The sequence below is a fragment of the Ammospiza nelsoni genome, chromosome 6 (assembly GCF_027579445.1).
Source record: "Ammospiza nelsoni isolate bAmmNel1 chromosome 6, bAmmNel1.pri, whole genome shotgun sequence".
NCBI classification, from domain to species: Eukaryota; Metazoa; Chordata; class Aves; order Passeriformes; family Passerellidae; genus Ammospiza; species Ammospiza nelsoni.
The window spans coordinates 57,712,253-57,730,717 of record NC_080638.1 but is presented as its reverse complement, the minus strand read 5'-3'; the positions used below and the strand labels follow the sequence as shown (position 1 = coordinate 57,730,717).

Below are 18,465 nucleotides of genomic sequence, written 5' to 3'. Positions count from 1 at the left end.
CAAGCAGCAAACCTCAGGGCAGCAGACAAAACCAGATCCCCATCCATGTTCCCATCCAGCGCCTCACCCCCTGCAAGAGGTTTTGGGTGGGCAGGATGTAATTCCACACACCGGTCAAAGGGGTGGGAAGATTTTTTTTTTTCCTAGCTGGTTTCACAAGGCCTGATCAGCAGATCATATACAAATACAAACAGTTAATATTCACAGAGCAACTTCTTGTACCTAATTATCAGAATAGATTTAACATCATTAATAAATATATAAAACAACATGATAAACTCACAGACAAAACACATCTCAAAGGTCAGCATTGACTGAGATATTCAGACGATTTGGTCATTGCTTAAAGCACTGAAGAATTATAAGCAGATAACAATGTGAGTGTTAAGAACAGGCTCACAAAATACAAACTTAAGATCAATTTAAACTTTCTGCAAAGGCTTTGAACTGACCCTAGAAGCTATTTCAAATGACCTTCAAACGAAGGCTCCTGCAGCCATTGCATATTTGAGAATAAGCTCCTTTACGCTGTCTGTATCTCGGCACTTTATCCAGATCAGCTGCAGAGCAGGCATTCCCCAGGGACCAGCACACAGAGGTAAACATCTGTCCCAAATGATGCTGTCCTACGTTTCACACCATCCCGTGCTGAAAGAGGACATTGTTCAGTCAGTTCTTAAAAGTCTTGCTCTGGGAGACAGAGACCAACGTGCTCTCTCCAGGCTTCTCAGACCTGTCCCTCTACCTCTCCCTCTCAGTTGTGCCTCTGAGAAGGAGAGGCAGCAATCCCCTGTCCCACAGCGCTGTTCTGAGGCTTGATTTCATAAGGTGCTTTTGCAGAGTCTCAGAAAAGGCACTAGAGCAGTGCAGCTGTTGCAATGTCAGACACACAGACTGAGGTGAGCGCCAGCGGCCTCTCCCGAGACACCCACGTGCAAATCCAGAAGGGATGAGAGCCCACACCGGGTCACACTTCTGCAGCCCCATCACAGCAGCTCTTTTTTCCCCCCCATAGCTCTGAAAAAGCCTCACATTTCCAGGCCTTGCACAATTACTGGGCTGCCCCATTCCTCAGGCTGTCTGCAGGCTCCATTTGCTCCAGTGGGCCAAACTCGGGGTGTGTGGCCAGGGACTTCCTCTGCCCCCGCAGGGTGTGAGCATTCAGCATCTCCAGCAGCAGGTCATACACTGGCACCACGTTCTTACACTTCATGCTCAGGAGATGCTCCATTCCCTTGTTACTGTGCAGGAGAACAGAAAATAACTCAGCAGTCTGGTGCCAACAGTGCAGAGAAGAAAAACATGCTCATGGTTTCAAGTGAGTCCCTTTTGTTAATTTGGATTTAAGAGGATTTAGCTGCTGTGGTCCCTGAGATCACTTACACTACCAACAGTCACAACATCCCAATACTTTAAGGCTGAATGTTCTGCTGTTTAGAGAAGCAGGTTTTGTTTTACACCACACAAATCCTTTCAGGAAATAATTCAGATGTATCAACACTATTGAAATGAAAGGAAAACCTCTTGGATGCTGTAGAGGCCCCATACTGAAGCTTTATGCAAAACAGGGACTTACTACATGCAGTTTACTAAAGACTACCTACCTCTCCTACCTGACTGAGTAGGAAGCCCTAATTACCCAGTTAATTTCAAGCACTTTGTTTACTCTCTGCATGTCCAGTGAGAGGATCTTGCAGTGGCTGCAGACTTTAAAATAATCTCTCTGTTATGCAGTATCAGAGAGATTATTTTACAGAGATTACACACCTTGCTAGCTTGAGCACTCAGTGCTGTATCATGGTTTGGACTAAAAATGTCTATTGCCATTGCAGCCACACATATTTATACTCAGATGCACTCAGAGGTTGGGCTTGAGATCTAAGGGTGCTTGCTCAACACCAAATCCACCCCAGTGGAACTAACAGCACACAGCTGAGCTGGTGAGTTGGGCTGGGGGGGGACAGTGCTCCCACATAAACGAGGTTCTGATACAATTCAAGAGTTAAGTGTTAATGGGCAAGATGAAATTGCAGCCCTTCTCCCACACCCAGATCTCAATTATTTCCAGAACAAAGTCTAATTGACTGACCAGCCCCAAGCAACCTAAAGGAGACAGGACACAACAAGTAGCCTCCATATTTTGGCTGAGGGAGACACAGCATAAAGGGTCTTGGCTTAATGAGAAAATGTAAAAATTTTACAGAGATTTGTGATGTTTGTTCACAGAATGCCAGAACAGCTTCTGCAAAGCTGTGGAGTCACATCACAGAGCACAATCCAGGTGATGGCAGAGATCAGAGCCATGAGACAGGTTCAGCTGTGGCTGGGGCTGGAGCTTTTGCAAGGCCAGCTCTCAAACTCACCCCCAGCCCACAAACTGACTGTTAAAAGCTGGATTTCAGCACCACCAGGTCCCTGCTGCTGCCTTTGCTCTCCCAGGAAGTTTATTGCAAAGGTGGCCATCCCCTTTTCAGTGTCCCTACAGACGTGCCCAGCTCTGCTTTGTGTGCTCCAGCCTGGTCCCAGGACATCTTCCCTGGACACACAGTCCAAAGTCAAGCCATGAGACAGCTTAGTCAACAGCTGGCCTCTGGGTAATAATTTAAAATGACAGATTGAAAATCAAAACTTCTCTTTGTAGGATCCACATTTCAGTCTGCTGTACCACAAGCAGAGATGGACCTCAAGGAGATCCAGGAGCTGGAGACACTTCCCATGGAAAAAGCAGGAGCCTGGCATTGCTATAGCATGAGCCATTTGGCAAAACTCTGTGGCACCATGTAAAAGACAACAAATTTGGTGTGGGGAAAAACACGATCCTCAAAATCCACTTTGCTCTACCAAACCCCACACTGCAGATCAGTTTTGGAAGAGATTCTCATTTTGAATGGAAGGGTTTTGATGGCTGGATGAAAGGCTCAATTTGTGTTATTGTTAAACATTTCAGACAGACACATAATGAATAATTTGATGTAACAAGGTTAAGACAGCATTTTCATATCATCATGTCTTTGCATGCCAGCAAGCACTTGAGCTTACTGCCTGTTTTGTTGTGCTGGGAGGGAAAGCCTCACAGTGGCAGAGGTGCAGAGCAGCACCGGGATTCCCTCAGGAGTGCTCTGGAGCTCAGCCACCTCTTTTTTTGCTGTAATGAACAAACAGTGACATAACCCAAGTGTTACACTGCTCTGCAGACCGTACCTGGCGTGCCTGACGTGGGAGAGCAGCATCAGCAGATTGGCCAGGCGAGTGGTCTGCTGCTGAGAGGGGATGCCACTCTTGGCAATGACCCACACCAAAGCCTCTGTGACCACGTTGAGCAGGTGGTGCAGCTTCCTGTTGCTCTCAGGCTCCTCTGCTGACAAGGGGAACATGCCTAACCAGAGAAGAGGAGGAAATATTTGCTGCTAGTGAAGAAGGAAAAAAGCTGCAACTGAAGATTATTTTAATATATTTCAACAAAATTAGAGAAGGTACATGCCCTGACACCTCCCTCAAGACTGTACAAATGATGCTCTACATGCCACATCAAGCTTGAATTTGATGGCCCCATCATTTGCAAAGTGAGAAGTTCTTCCAAATCCTCCTTGGACTTGTTGCACATGGACCCTTCAGTCAGGTCATGAAGTGCTCTCCATTCTCCAGGGTTTTTTCCCTGTACCTTGTGGTTTTTTGTATTATTATGAACTATAATATTATGCTTGTTCTAATCCTTTCTTGTTGAAAAAAACCCTTTTTTCCTGAGTATATAATAGGGAGGAAGGAGAACATGTCAGTGACACTGCTCAGAGTGATCCACTGGTCATGGTCTCCCTACAGATCACTAAGGGTTCCTAATAACAGCAAAGGTCTGCAGTGAGAAACCTTGAAAGTCAGCAAAACCAAAACAAAACAAAAAAGAAAAAAAAAACCCCAAACAAAACAACAAAAACCCTACAAAAATACAATTAAAATAAAAGAAGAAGAAAAGAAAAATAAGAGGTTTGGGGATATGGACAAGGAAAAAAATAAATCATCACTAAGAAGGTCTGGAAACACACAATAACGTTATTGATAAAGCAGAAGAGACCTGGGACAAGAGAAAGAAAAAAATCTCAACAGTCCCTCCAGAGATACCTATGGAAGAACAGAACTCCAAAGCACTTTGAAAATTAGGGGCAAATTCAAGGAAGGAGAGTAGAAGAAGAGAGTGGACTGATCTTTTGAGACATGAACTTTGAAGGAAATAAGGCTGATGAATGTGGAGTTTGGTTGGGGTTTTTTGGCTGGTTTTGGGAGTTTTATTTGTTTTGGGTTTTAGTTTTTTTTTTTTTTTTGTTTTGTATTGTTTTTTGTTGTTGTTGTGGGTATTTTAGGGGGGAAAAAGAACAGCTTTTGTTGTCTGTTGAAATAGTGGTCTCCACAGAACCATAGAACCATCTAGGCTGGAAAAACCTTTAAGGTCAAGTCCAACCTTTGACCCAGCACTACCAAGGCCATCACTAAACCTCATCCCCAGGTGCCACATTTTAAATCCCTCCAGGGATGGTGACTCCGCCACTTGCCTGGGCAGCCTGTTCCAATGCCTGACCACCCCTTTGGTGAAGAAATTGTTCCTAACATCCAACCTAAACCACTCCTGGTGCAGCTTGAAGCCATTTCCTCTCATCATCATCATCATGGCTTTCCAACCACTGTTCCCCAGCCTGTGTCACTGCAGGAGGATTTTGTGGCCAAAGTGCAGGACCCAGCACTTGGTTCTCGTGCTGTTGGTCCTGACCCATCAATCCAGCCTGCCCTGATCCCTCTGCAGAGCCTTCCAACCCTCCAGCAGATCAACACTCCAACTCAAACAAGGGGCAGACAAGTGGGATTGCAGCTGGACTGCTCCCCTTCAGTACTGGACTAAGAATTATGCAGCAGCTTCTTGCTGAAAGCACCAGATATAAATAGCTTAGCTGCTATTTTGTTGTGGGATTTTGTTCTTTGTCAATATTGACTATGAAATGTTCTGGGGGAAAAAGTAATTTTTACAGCAGGCTACCCTAAACTAGCAAAACCACACCTGGTGTGAGAGGCTGCAAAGCAAAGCTCCTGTCCTGAAACTCACCCTGCAGAACTGCTGAGTACTTCCAAGCATTTCTAACAACTCATCACCATTAAATAGGAACATTAAATAGGAACATTTAAGCCACCACATTCATCATCACTCAGTTGAGTAACTAGTAGTACTAGAATTAAGAATTAAGGACAGATTTGTAGGATTTGTATAGTAACTTTGACAGATTTGTATAGTAACTTCACATATGACCAGGATCCACAAAGATAGGACCAAAATTTCCCATCCAAAAGGAGCCATGAGCCCCATCTTGTGAGAAACTATCAGAATTTGGGGTCTTTCATGCAGAACATGACATAGCCCCTAAATACAGCAAATTATACAGCTTAGAAGTTTCCTGAGCAAAAATCTTTACAATCTATCAGAGACAAGTCCTTTCCCATTATTCTCTTCCAGCAGTTTTTTATCATTTGACATTTTGGGTTTTTTGAGGCTGGTTTCCCAGCCACCCTCAGAATGAAAGGTGCAGTTTTGGTGAGTATTAGAGGCAGGCACATACTCACTGGAATTGAGGAGGATCATTGCCTTGACACACAGATACTCCTTGTGCTGCAGCTTCAGCTCTCGGAACCTCGAGGTCATGGCCAGGAGCATGTCAAAGATCTCCAAAATCCCCTCTACACATTTCCCCTCATCCCTGTGGAAACACATTCAACACGTTACCAAAAAAAGGAGAATTAAGGAACTGACTCGGACAGATAAAAGTCAAAGCATGAAGGAGGCTGCAGAAGGCCCATCTTATCTCATCTTTTGGAGGATTTAAAAGGTTCTGTCATGAAATCTGAATTGAAAATTACACTGGTATGAAAGGTCAGCATTTACAAGAAATTGATTTTCTCAATAAAGTGCAAGCAGGATTGGCCATAAGTGTGATCATATTTCTGTGTCCTCTCAGCCTGTATAATTCTGGATAATCAGTCTGAAATCCTGTACTGCATGGCACAATACCACCTTGAATAATTTTCCAGATTTGTTTCATAAGGAGTTACCCACAACCAATAACATAATATGTGTACAAAATGGAGGCCTCGAGACTTGGTAAAAGAAGAAGAGTTCCCAAAATAAGTTGCTTGGAATAACAAGACCTTTTTAAAGAATAAAACAACTCTTGTCCCTATCTCCTGGCACTATTTTCTGGAGAGGTATTGAAAGTTATTTGGGGTTTTGGTGGTTTTGTGGTTTGGATATTTTTATATTTGCAAATATTTACAGAATGCAACTTTCCCCATCTTGGACATGAGAAGTGGTCTTATTTTCAGATCTGAAAAACACCCCAAACAAGTCATTCCTATTTGTTTAAAATTCAGCAGTGGCAAATCTCAAGCTACTGAAGTTGCTGTTTCAGTTTTTTTGTTAGTTTTGTTTTATATGTACTGGACTAAAAAAATTATTAAGCTCTACAACAGCAGTATTCAAAGGGAGGCTCCTTATCCTCTTTGTCACAGGAGATTTTTTTTCTCTGTAACATTTTTAAGACAAGACAGATTTAAACACAGCAGTGCAGGAGAATGAAATAAATTTACTGGATCCCAAGAAAAAGGTGCTGAGCCTTCGGGCTGGAGGCAGGAACATGCAGGTTACACCACCTGGGGCAGCAGGTTCTGCCTGCAAAAAGTATTTTTTATTGCCCAGTTTCCTGTGTTCCTCATAGCAAAGAATATTGAGCTTTTATTAAGGGAATGAGATGATTTTTAAGGTCCCTTCCAAGCCAAACCGTTCTGGGATTCTAAGTTCAGCTTAGAACTTATCCTCTGTAAGATAAAAACAGTCAAGTTACAGATCAGGTTCATATAAGGATGCCCTGAATACAATTACAGCATGCCCAGACACTTGTAAGCTCCCACTCTGCCATGTCTTGAGGAAATGAAGAAATGCATCAAATATTCTTAATCTATTCAGCACACATTAACTCTTGAGCAATTAAATGTATCGTACATTTTCATCAGTTTCTGGTCATTGCACTGAACAGTGCAGCATGTCCTTGCATTGAATTTTATATGAGCAAATAATATTTATTTCCTCTGTTTTATAATTTTTTTCTTATTAGCTTATTTTGCCTATTGTATCTACAATGATAATTATTGATTGCAAGTCACAGAACTGGTGCAAATCTGAATTTCCCCAGGTTGAAAAGATATTTTAAAACTACCTAAGAGAGTAGATTGCTTCACTAAGTTTTTACCAATGTGAAGCACAGGTCAAATCTTTCTAAGGTTCTGTAAAAAAGCATCCTTACTAATCCATATTCTTCCTTCCTGGTACATGATGCTATGGAGAAATAATCTTTAAACTTGAAAACATTCTGCTGGAGCTTGAAAAAATATTCTTAGTATCCAACAGCAATCCCTCTCAGCTAGTGCTCCAATGTTCACTATTACAGCTAACTATGAAGTCTGCTGTAGTGGCAGGAACAAAACAGGCAGGAAACCTATTTAAAATAATTAAAATATTGCCTGACACTGCATCTTCTTTTTAATGAGGGATGTAGGGACAAATGGACAATGTAGTAGTAGTGTCTTGTGTTGCTGTATTGACATTCAGCATATGAGACCTGGAACAAAGATGGGAAACCACCAAAAGATGGGAAAATATTACGAGAAACTTCACACAGTGCTAGAGGAGTTCAGGAATTTGCAAGTTCAACAATGCTTTTAAAGCTTAGCATTCCTTAACCCCTGTAAGGATGTGGAACTTTAGGACATGATTGTTACAAGCACAAGTAAATTATATTGTTAGGTGAAGTATTAATAACATCTGCCATGTTTAATCCTCTTCCCCACCTTCAACCATGCTAATTTGAAGTGTTCTCAATAAATTTATTCCTCTTACCTGTCTAATACAAGGTCTGGTGCAAAAATCAGTTTCCCAGGATGGTCGATGGATCTCCACATCAAACCTATCATCAGGACTTCCATCCAGCAGCTCTCCAAGAGCCTCACTTGGTCATAGAGGCTGAGATCAATGAAGCCTAAAGTGATGCAAATAGCATAAAATAACTTGTTAAATGTCTGTTTTAATAAAGAAAAATGAGTATATGAGAAACAAAAAAAAGCCAGAAAGACCTATGGGTTGTGAAGATAAGGGAGCACTGACATCCACAGTGGCAGGCTGCCACTTCAAACAGGAACCAAAATATTTGCAATTATCATCATCTACAAAATATCTGGAATAAAGCAGAGTGGTGTTTTAGTGCAATTAGCCCCATACACCTGGTGAAACTCAAATGACTGCAGAGTCACCTGCTTTATGTTCTTGTCCTAAAGGAGGAGAGATGCTAGAAGAAATATTGTGAGGGTGAGGCCCTGGCACAGGTTGCCCAGAGAAGCTGTGGCTGCCCCATCCCTGGAAATGTTCAGGCTGGATGGGGCTCTGAGCAGCCTGGGACAGGGGAAGGTGCCCCTGCACATGGCAGAGAGTTGAAACAAGGTGATCTTTGAGGTCCCTTCATTCCATGATTCTATGATTCATTTCTCCCCAGAACTTTTAGCAAGGCCTCAGATAACTCTGCAGCACAGCCAGAGGGCAGAGACAGTCACAGCCCACCTTTTCTCTTCTCCTGGGAAAAAAACCCAAACAAACAAAAAGAAAAAATACTGTGGAAAAAATAATGCTTAGAAGTCAAAAGACAAAATAGGAGAAATAAAATTCATACGCTCCAAACCAAAAGATCAGAAGTGTAAATTATCAAAACATGGGTGGGAAAACAGACTAGAGGAAAACACAGATATGAGGAAGAGCTGCTCAGTGATCAAAAACAAGATCAGGCCACACTTTTCAAAGCTGAGCTTCTTTAGCTTGGGCCTTTGGCAAAGGTGATCCATTTCCAGATGAGCTGCCATCTCTGACACTGCTTGGTGACAAATCCAGGCACAGCCTGGCCATGGCAGATTGGTTTCCTGAAGTTCTTCCTGGCTGTCTGAGGTGTTAAAACACACACAGGACATTTGGGCTGCCAAAGAATCTCTCTGTCAGTAATTTATACAAATGCTCCGTGCATTTTAATCTTATTACAGGACTCAGCTGGAGGACAGTCAGTGACAGCCAGGGCTGACGTGAACTGGGCAATGCTCACTTTTATCATCACTGAATGTGCTGCTTTCCAGAGCTGGGGCAGCCTTGCCTCTGGTTTCATAGCAGGGATAAACAGGAGCCAGGGGTGGTGCCTTCCCTCCTGGGTTCCACTGTCACAGAATTTACTGCAGAACACACAGCCAACAACAGATTATCTGCCGCACACACTCATCATTTAGAACTGCATTTAGGGAAATATTCATGGAAGTGTGAAACCGTTCAGAAACTGACAGTGCCAGTTTCCTGGGAAACAACAGCCCAAAGACATTTCAGAGTCTATTTAAATAAACATTTACACTGCCATGTACTGATTTCTCTAGCACAAACAAGGAATTATCAGGTTTAAAGACTCTCTCGTTGAGTGATGTCAGACCAAGTCCCAGGGTTCAATCTCCAGGTCCTTGAAGATCCAGATTTATCACAGATGTCATCTGCTAAATTCACATTATCAGTGGCAGCAGCAGGAGCTGTGGCCATTGAGCACAGCTGTTAGAAGGACTCTAATTCTCTTTTTCCTAACAAATCTCATGCTCCAAAGGTGCAGGACAGCAAACAGCCACCACAGCTTTCACTGCAGCCTCAGGAGCCCCATTTTATTTCCTCCAGACTACATTAACCTAATAATTTTTCTCTGGTTGTATTAGACGTCCTTTAGATTGTGGGCTCTATTTCTTATAATTTAATTATAGATTGCTAAGACAGAGAAGAAAAAAAACCCCTTGCGCTGGATGTGTAAAACCTAGGAAAAGACACAGTGCTCTGGTCAGCAACACACCAGGCTGCATAATGAACCCAAATTTCGATATTGTGACAACATCTTATTGATCTGCAATACAGCTTCAGCAATGAACCATGTAAACTCTTTTAGACTAGGTCAGCAAAGCAAAAGGCAATTACAGAAGCTGTGTTCTGCTGCCTGACAACTGAGAATTAAAATACTTGGAATTCAGAAGGAAAAAAATCCAGATGTCAGCTTCTATTTGAGTGAGCAACAAAAAAATAAACTCTATTAGGCTGAAAGTCCAGAACAAAAATACAGCCACAGGGTAAAATTCATAACAAAAGAGTGTCATTAAATATTAAACACTAAAAACCCACAAAATACGAACATGCTTTTTCTCCTATTTATGCAAAAAGCTACTGTTAATACAATAATTATTTTTCACCTCCAATGAGTATCAAAATAATATCCAATAATAACTTTGAGATGACAATGGACTTCTAACCTGAGTACACAAAAGCAAATATTCAGCTTTTCAGAAAGTAAAATTACTGCTCACTGGGCCATTAGTCAAGAGCTCTCTATTTTTTCCTAAAGACCTTACCTCTAGGAACCAGGCAGGGATCGGCATGATTACCTACAGGCAAGAGTTTTTGAAAAATAAAATTCCATGTCCTCAGTGTTAGTCATCACAGCTTTTTAATAAAAAACAAAAAAATCAGTCCACATTGAAGTTAATGGTCTGACTGCCATGTGATACATCAGTGTCACTTATAATTGGGTGTATATTAAACATCCCATCTATTTTTGGCATTGCTCTAAAATGCTGTTTATTTCTGTTCTCCATAACAGGAGTGAATAGAAAAAACAAACAGAGACAACAAAGTGTCAGCATTCCCAAAAACTGTTTTGAAGGGGTTTGACTGCTTCAATGGGTTTTCTTCATACAGTTCTCTTACTGCCAATAAAAAGTTTTTATTTGCCTCATTATCAGAAGAAATTAACTTCTTCCTGCCTCGCTCAGCTATGATGATACCATTAGGATTCAGAGGAAGAAGCTGACACTGACCAGACAGAATCCTGTGTTTGAATGGAATTTATGCATCATGTATGAGGTGTATGAATACGCAACAGGCTATTGTTTTTAAGGGTTAATCTTCTATTAACAGGTGTCCTTTTTTGGGCTTATTTTGCCCAGAAAAGGTACCCAGACCGTCCGTAACTCTTTTTTCTTATTGTCTCATATTGTCCTAAATCCTAATTGTCCAAATTTCTATTACTCTAATTCTATTACTATTCTTATAACCATTTTATTACTATTAAACTTTTAAAATTCTAAAAACAAATTATTGGTGTTTGTCACATATACCATGCACCTACTGTGCTGCTCTGTCACGTCAGAGCAGAAGACACATTGCTGGGTAAAACCATTGACCAAAACAAACAAAACCATTGACCAAAACCAAACAGAACCATTGACCAAAACAAACAAAACCATGGACCAAAACCAAACCGAACCATGGACCAAAACAAACCAAACCATTGACCAAAACAAACAAAATTCCTCACCAGGAATCTTCTTGGCCCAGCCGATCATGTGCACCAGCTCTTTGTCCGCCAGCTTGGTCAGGGACATCATCATGGAGGCCTCGGTGAAGGGTTTGCTGGGCCTGCTGACCAGCACGTGGGGCGGCTCTGCCTCCAGCAGGGTCAGCACGAACTGCTCGGGGCTGAGGGCGCTCAGCAGGATCTCCTTCACCCTCGTGGCTGCCTCGTTGTACCTCCTGGCCCTGCCCAGGCAGTGCGCGCGCTCCTCGGCGCTGCGGTGGCTCCGCAGGATCCGGTACCCGCAGCGTTCCCTCCTGGAGCCTGCCACGAGAACCACACGTTGCATTGGAGAGTTTTTCCCCACAGAATTTTCCTCCCCTGTGTAAACCCAAATGTCTCAGGTTTCTGTGGTCGAGATGACCCCGAGGTGTTAGAAAGTCTCTTTTTTCCAGTCCTGTGACTGAAGAAGTCGAGATTCATCGGTTCTGCTCTTCAAGGTTGTTTATTTTTTCTTATCTATTATATTCTTTCTCTCACCAGCAGGTCAAGTTGTGGCACAACACCTGCCCTGGGGGTAGTGTTAACTTTTTTATACTAAGAACTACATGTACTTTATTTGCAATAATTTTCCAATATCTATCACCTATGTTAGACAGTCTGTCTCTACTCTAAACCAATCCAGAAGTGTCACCATCACAGCAGAAGATGAAGGACAAGAAGAATGAGAAGGACAGGAGAGGCTCAGATTCCTCCATTATTTACCTCTTGAACCCCCTCATTCTAAAACCCCCAAATTCTACTTTTTCACCTGGTGACAAATTCACTATCATTCTACTCAAACTCTTGTGGCTTGTAACTCTTCCCACAAAGTTGCTTATTTTTTCCATGGGCTAAGATTGAAGGCACAGGTGTTTTTGACTCTGTGCCAAGGTCTCTGAGCCCCTTGCCGGGGTCCTGAATCACCCAGGGCAGCCAGAGGAATGTCCTGGGTCCCAACACAAATGTTTGGGGAGAAGGAGGAAAACCCTTTAATATTGGCTGTTGTAATATTGAACATTAAGTTTCTAGGATATTCAGCATGGACTTAACTTTGTCCCTACTGACTTCAGTTGAGGGGTTTTGTTTATTCTGCTAAACAAAAATAAAGTTTAAAAATGTTTGGTTTTGAACCTCAGTTAGCTCGGTTCAAAAGTCCAGTGGACAACTCCCATTGACATCAAAAAGATATAAATCAGATCTTTAAAGGCAAATAAAGATAGCTGATTTTAAATTTTGCTTTATATATAATCTGGAGGAATAAAATCTTGAAAGTCTGGGCCAGGTTACAGATTAAAATGCCTCAGGAACAAGCACAGCTGGGCCTCAGAGTTAGCTGGATGGTCAGCCAGGGATTCACAAGATTCAACCCATTTTCTGCCCATACCCCAAAAAGCCAGCAGGAGTTTCTCCAAAGGGAATTCAGATATCTACAACTAAGAGCAAAGACCCTGTGTGGAGTTCTGTCTGCAGAAGGCTATTTCTGTTGCAAAGAGCAGTCCTTTACATTCCCAGATTTAATTAATTCAAATCTAAACATTGTCCAATTCTTGGTCAGTGTTTTTGGTAGCATCACTGTTGCCTGTTTTTGCGTAGCTTCCATGGAAAGAGTCTAAAAGTTTCTCCAAAACCATAATGTTCATAAAATACTCAGCTATAGTTCTACTTCAGATAGCAAAGAAGTCCTAACATTAGCCAAATAAAAATTAAGGGCAGTGGGGGCACAAAAAATTAATTTCAGATGCTGTTGACAAGGCCTTGTCTTGCTAAATAAGATGCTGGGTGACTCTCAGGCTCAGGTGGAGGTGGCTTTCAGGTCACAGTCCTGTCACATCTTCAGCAGCTGTCAAACAGCATCTGGGTCAGTGTGGGGGAGGTGAATGCAAAGGCCACTCAGGAACAGCCTGACTGAATAAGGACCAACTGAGATTTCCAGGATTTTCAGGATGTGAACTTTTCAGTTGTCCATGGCTCTCGCTCTCTCACTTGCTGCCTGTTCAGTAAACCATGTTGGATGCAGGGGAAAGTTAAAGAAGTTCTCATTAAAGAAGTTCCCAATATTGGAGAACATTCTTTCCCTGGAAATCCAAGAGATTGGAGAAGCCCAACAGGCAAAGCTGGTTTGATGAACAGACCTCAGGCACAGAGCTATCCAAGTGGGACCATTTGGAATTAGTCCAGCTTCAGGTCTGCACCATTTGGAGAAAGGATGGTTTTGCAACTTTGAAAGGGATGTGGGTAGGATGAAATGGGCTGAGTGCAGACAGGAAATTTGCACAAATAATGGATTGAAGGAAATAAATAATTTGTGGAACCAAATGTTTAGCCAAATGACAACTAGCTAGAAGCTGCCAGAGCAGATGAATAGCAGCTAAGGGAAGATAACATACCAGCAGAGACAGACAGAGCACGAGACATTATCTCATGTAGATTCATGGAATGAGACTTGATGAAAATACCCAAAAAAAGGTTCCCTAAACTACAGAAGTAACAAAGCAATTTCTCCCACCACCAGTCTGGGCAAATCTTTCCTGAGGAGAGTCAAAGGCCACCAAGGCATAGACTATTTTCTACAAAGACACCTGGATCGTGTAGTGAACTCTGTGCTAAGCCTCATTTCTTGCCTAATGCACAAAGGTCAAGAGGAAAATCTTGAAGTGGTTTGTAAGCTTCCAAAAAATACTAGAATTATTTCTGTTCTGAAATCATGCAATGCACAGAAAGTATTTTCCATCAGGGAACACAAAAAGTAAAGGCTGAGAGGGAAGTGGGCAACTGGAATGAGAGTGCAGCTGGAGACAGATGAGGAGATGCCCAGGTACCAGGTGCTCTGCCTACAGAGATGCAGGGCTCTGATCTCCACAGCATGGGAGGGACCATAACCACAAAGAAAGAAATCACATTGTTTTCACTGTTTAGAAACCTGAAGCACATTTCCCAGGGGCACCTTGAAACACAGAACAAGAAAAATAGCAAAGGGAATAAAAGCCATGGGCAGAATAGAGTAAAAATTTTCTTGGGTTATGCAAAAATACCAAATACTCTGTGACATGTGTTATCTGAGTTACCCTTTCCAATTCACTGTTGTAAAGATCTTTAAATAACATTTTGTAACCTATAAATATAACTTTCAGCTTATATAAATATACAGAAAATATAAGCACACAGATAATTGAGCAGATACTTTGATGAATATCAAAGAAATTAAACTTAGAAGCAATTTAAAAAGAATTTCAGCATTCTGTTCTAATTGAGAAAATTTTGAACAATTTCCATCTGCACAGCTGCACTCAGTGCTTCATCTAAAGATAATTCAATCAGGTTATGATTTTGAGAGTATTAAAGGTCTCACAACTTGTGGAGGGTTCTTACTGGGAACTAGCAAATCCCTTCAAATTACTTTATGTTATTTAACTGCATCAAGTTTCTTATATAACCAATTAAGTATATAAAATATGCTCAATTTAAAACATTTACCAAATTTCTATAATAACATTACCAGTGAAGAAAGTCAGACTAGGAGTATTACATTTCTGCATTAAAAAGTTGCTATTAAAGAAAATATAACTGATGACAAAAAACAAGGTGGGAAAAAACCCAGCCAAAGCAGATTCTGAGTTATTTGTGGTGGTTTTTATTCACCATATCTTGCCAAACAGAAGTAGGCTGAATGAATGAGCAGTGTGCATAAAAGATACTTAAAAGATATACCATTTATTAATACTTTCTATTTTTTCTGCTTGCATTTAAAGTAAAAGAAAGCTACATTTAAACTTTATAGTCACCAGTCTTTCCAGTTAAAACAACAGCTTTCAACAACATAAAGGAAGATTTTTTCTTTCTATGTAAATCCAAAGTTTAGGCAGGACCAAGAAATTCTACTTATATATATTTTTAGCATACAAAAGACATGTATAACTGTTTACAAAACTATATGTTATAAATAATTATTGACCAGCCTAATGTTTTAAGTACAGAGAGGTGGATCAATGTGTGTAAAGGGAGAGAAATAAAATACATCTTCCCAGATTGGGGGCTATCCATGACTTTGCTACAAACTCCCTAACTGTTCTTAATATCTAATATTCATTTCTATAAAGGTAATTCAGCCAATTGCAGAAGTGCAAAATGATCAAATCCCTCATTCCTCCTACCACACTCTCATTATTTAGAGCTATTTTGTGCAAGAAAATTGCTGAATTCAGCTGAGAATGCTGGGCCAAGGGCAAGACCTTGAGCTGCAGCACCACAGACCATGAGTAAATGACCCCAAGATATAAGGAGTGAAGCACATTGAAAAAAGGTCATTAAAATGAGCCTGTTGTTCACTCAGCCACAGCAGGTATTGCTGGCAGTGAAACACACCATTTTTCAAGCTTTGCAAATTCTCTGAAAATCACAAATGCTGTCTGATATGGTCGGTAGCTATGTGGCATGTTGCCCTTCACACTGATTTTGGTCCCTGGCAATGGCTCATAAAACCAACCAGTTCTGTAGCAAATGCAGATTCTACCACTGGGTATTTCATAGTCAGTTTTTGAAAGAATCTGAGTATAAACCTTCTCCAGTACACACTGGTAAATCATGATCACTCCAGCCACCTTTCAAAGCAAATGCAAATGTTCTGGTGAGTACACACTCCAGAGCAGGCTCTCAAATTGAATTCTCAAGAGTGGAGCCACTGACAAAGGAGCTGCTCTCTGCCTGTATGCACATGAGAATGTGAGCAGAAATTCTAGTGATTGCTATAAAAGCTGAAATTCAATTAATACATTTGATGTCCAGAGAATGCCTTGAAACATTTATTTTCTGTGTGTAAAGTACTTTGGAGTATTTCAGCTGCCCACAGACAGGAGAAAGGGCCAAATCCTGAACCAGCCCACAGAGAAATCTGTTTTCCTCCCGGCAAACTTGTGAAATGATTCAAGAGCAGCATCTCTCCATCACTTGAGTGTGGCCTCTCAGCCTCCTCACTCAGGGCTGAAAGGAGCTTCACCTTTGGAGCAATTTCAACATGCTGAGAACTGACACATGGGGGAAAAGGTACAGGAGCAGTGCAGAGGAGGGAAATGAAAGTCAGGGAAACTGAAAACTCCTTGTGAAAGAAGGAGTTTTATTTGAGCCTATTTATTTTATTCTATTTGAGCTTCAGGAAGCAAACCAAAAGCAAAGCATAACTGCTCCCAAGAGTGAAAAGTGATGAAGCAACTCCCCTCTTCTTCACTGCCTTTGACAAACAGTCCAAGTCCATTTCAGCTCCCCGGGTAAACACCAGAAGGCTCCAAGGGAAGATCAGTTTTATCCTGTCTATTTTATTCAAGTTTTCTGGGCAGAGCTTACTGCAGTTTTTCTGTTTTCTTTGTTCCTAATGATAGTACAATTTTTTTGTTAATTATTTTTCTACCACTGTTAGGAGTCCTACTGCCAAACTTTAGCAGTAGCTTGCTTGTTTGGAACAGCAGGGAATGTAGATTTCCTGCAGAGGAATTGACAGATGTAATGTCTATGACCCATGTGCTTTTGGCAATGATATATGAATATTTTCATATTATATATGAGTATTTTCTATTTTTCATAAGAAAATCCAGTATCACCTCAATACAAGGCACCCCAAGCTGGCCTCCACCAAAATACCTGTGGCTTGTTGGGCTGACTTCTTAACATTTCTGAAGGTGATGATAAACAAGAGAATTTCAGACCAAGAAGCTGTAGAGCAACAATTTTCTGCCTTCTCCTACTGCATAGATGACCTGTACTGCTTAATCAGATTTAGGCACACAATCTTGTTTTAAACAAGTTCCTAAGTGTGTGTTTTCTCTCGAGTTGTCTATTGATAATATGCAAAGCAAGGATTTAAAGTTATGATGGGAATGGTGCAGGGATTTTATGAAGAGCTCTCAAACTACAAAGGCAATTGAACTTCTTTTATCACTTGTGCTGGACACAAGTTTCCACTGAGCAGAAATGCACTCACAAACCATTCCATCCCATCCAGGGCTTTAGCAGATGTGAACCAATCCTTTCTCTAAGTGACCTCAGAAAGGAGCAGAGATGCAGAAAAGCCTTCATTAAAAACAAAGTGTTCTCTTTTATGGCTTTCTACAATAAAAAGTTTTTATTGAAGCACGATTCTTGTGAGAAAATGTCTGGGAGATAATCACTCTGGTTTGTAGGAAATGGCATTTACATCTCATGCAAGAAATACTGCCTTAAAATCTGTCTGCTTTAAATGTCTGTCACCATGTGTCCATACACCAGCATTACTCACAGCTGCCACTTCACTCATCAGGTGACTCAGACAGTTCTGAGTAATTTTTATGTTCTTTTTTCTGAAAATAAATTGTTCAGATTCTCAAATTAAATTCTTGAGAGTTTCAAGCTTTAGTGCTACTATTTTAAAAACGAATTATTTAAAAACACAGGGGTTTTTTTTTCAGTTATCATTTCAATCTTTTTTTTTCTGGCCAAGTCATCAATATCCTGCAGACAATCATTATGGTAGAAAAAACATGTTTATGAATATGTGACAAGATTCAAGGGAACACAAGCTAGGACATAAGTGCACACTATAATTTATTACTTGTAATGCCATAGTGCCTATGAGGTCTAATCACACACCAGGACTTTTTGGACAGCTAGAATAAAAGGATTAATTTAAGGCAAGCATTGTGGAGGTCTACCTTATAATATCATTATGGAATCAATTTTTACCAAACCTTTCCAACTCCAAAACTGGGGCTTTATAGAAAGCTCCCTTGGAAAAACTTTGAGCAAAATTCTGAGTCATAAAAATGACCAAAAGACAGTGGCACCATTCAGAAAGATTTTGAAAGGAATCTTAGTTGCAGACATAAGGCTTTCCTTGCTGGAGGTAAGACCAAACACCAATAAAGTTGAGATGGACCATCACTGAGGGAAAAGACAGGAGCTTCACATAGAAAGAAGCCTCTGACTTGAGCAGAAGAAACTAAATGTACTTGAGGAGTACAAA

At 41.1% G+C, this 18,465-nt stretch overlaps 1 protein-coding gene across 1 annotated transcript in view; it reads right to left on the bottom strand.

Annotated features, from left to right (window-relative positions):
- Positions 1-1,027: 1,027 nt before the first annotated feature.
- The window catches only part of ESR2 (estrogen receptor 2), a 36,974-nt gene continuing 19,536 nt past the window's right edge, over positions 1,028-18,465 (bottom strand). Inside the window, exons 5-9 of the mRNA XM_059474374.1 lie at positions 11,460-11,759; positions 7,928-8,066; positions 5,602-5,735; positions 3,202-3,376; positions 1,028-1,241 (exon numbers count right to left, since the gene is read on the bottom strand). Of these exons, the coding sequence (XP_059330357.1) occupies positions 1,052-1,241; positions 3,202-3,376; positions 5,602-5,735; positions 7,928-8,066; positions 11,460-11,759 (938 nt within the window). The 3' untranslated portion in view covers positions 1,028-1,051. The remainder of the gene's footprint in view (positions 1,242-3,201; positions 3,377-5,601; positions 5,736-7,927; positions 8,067-11,459; positions 11,760-18,465) is intronic.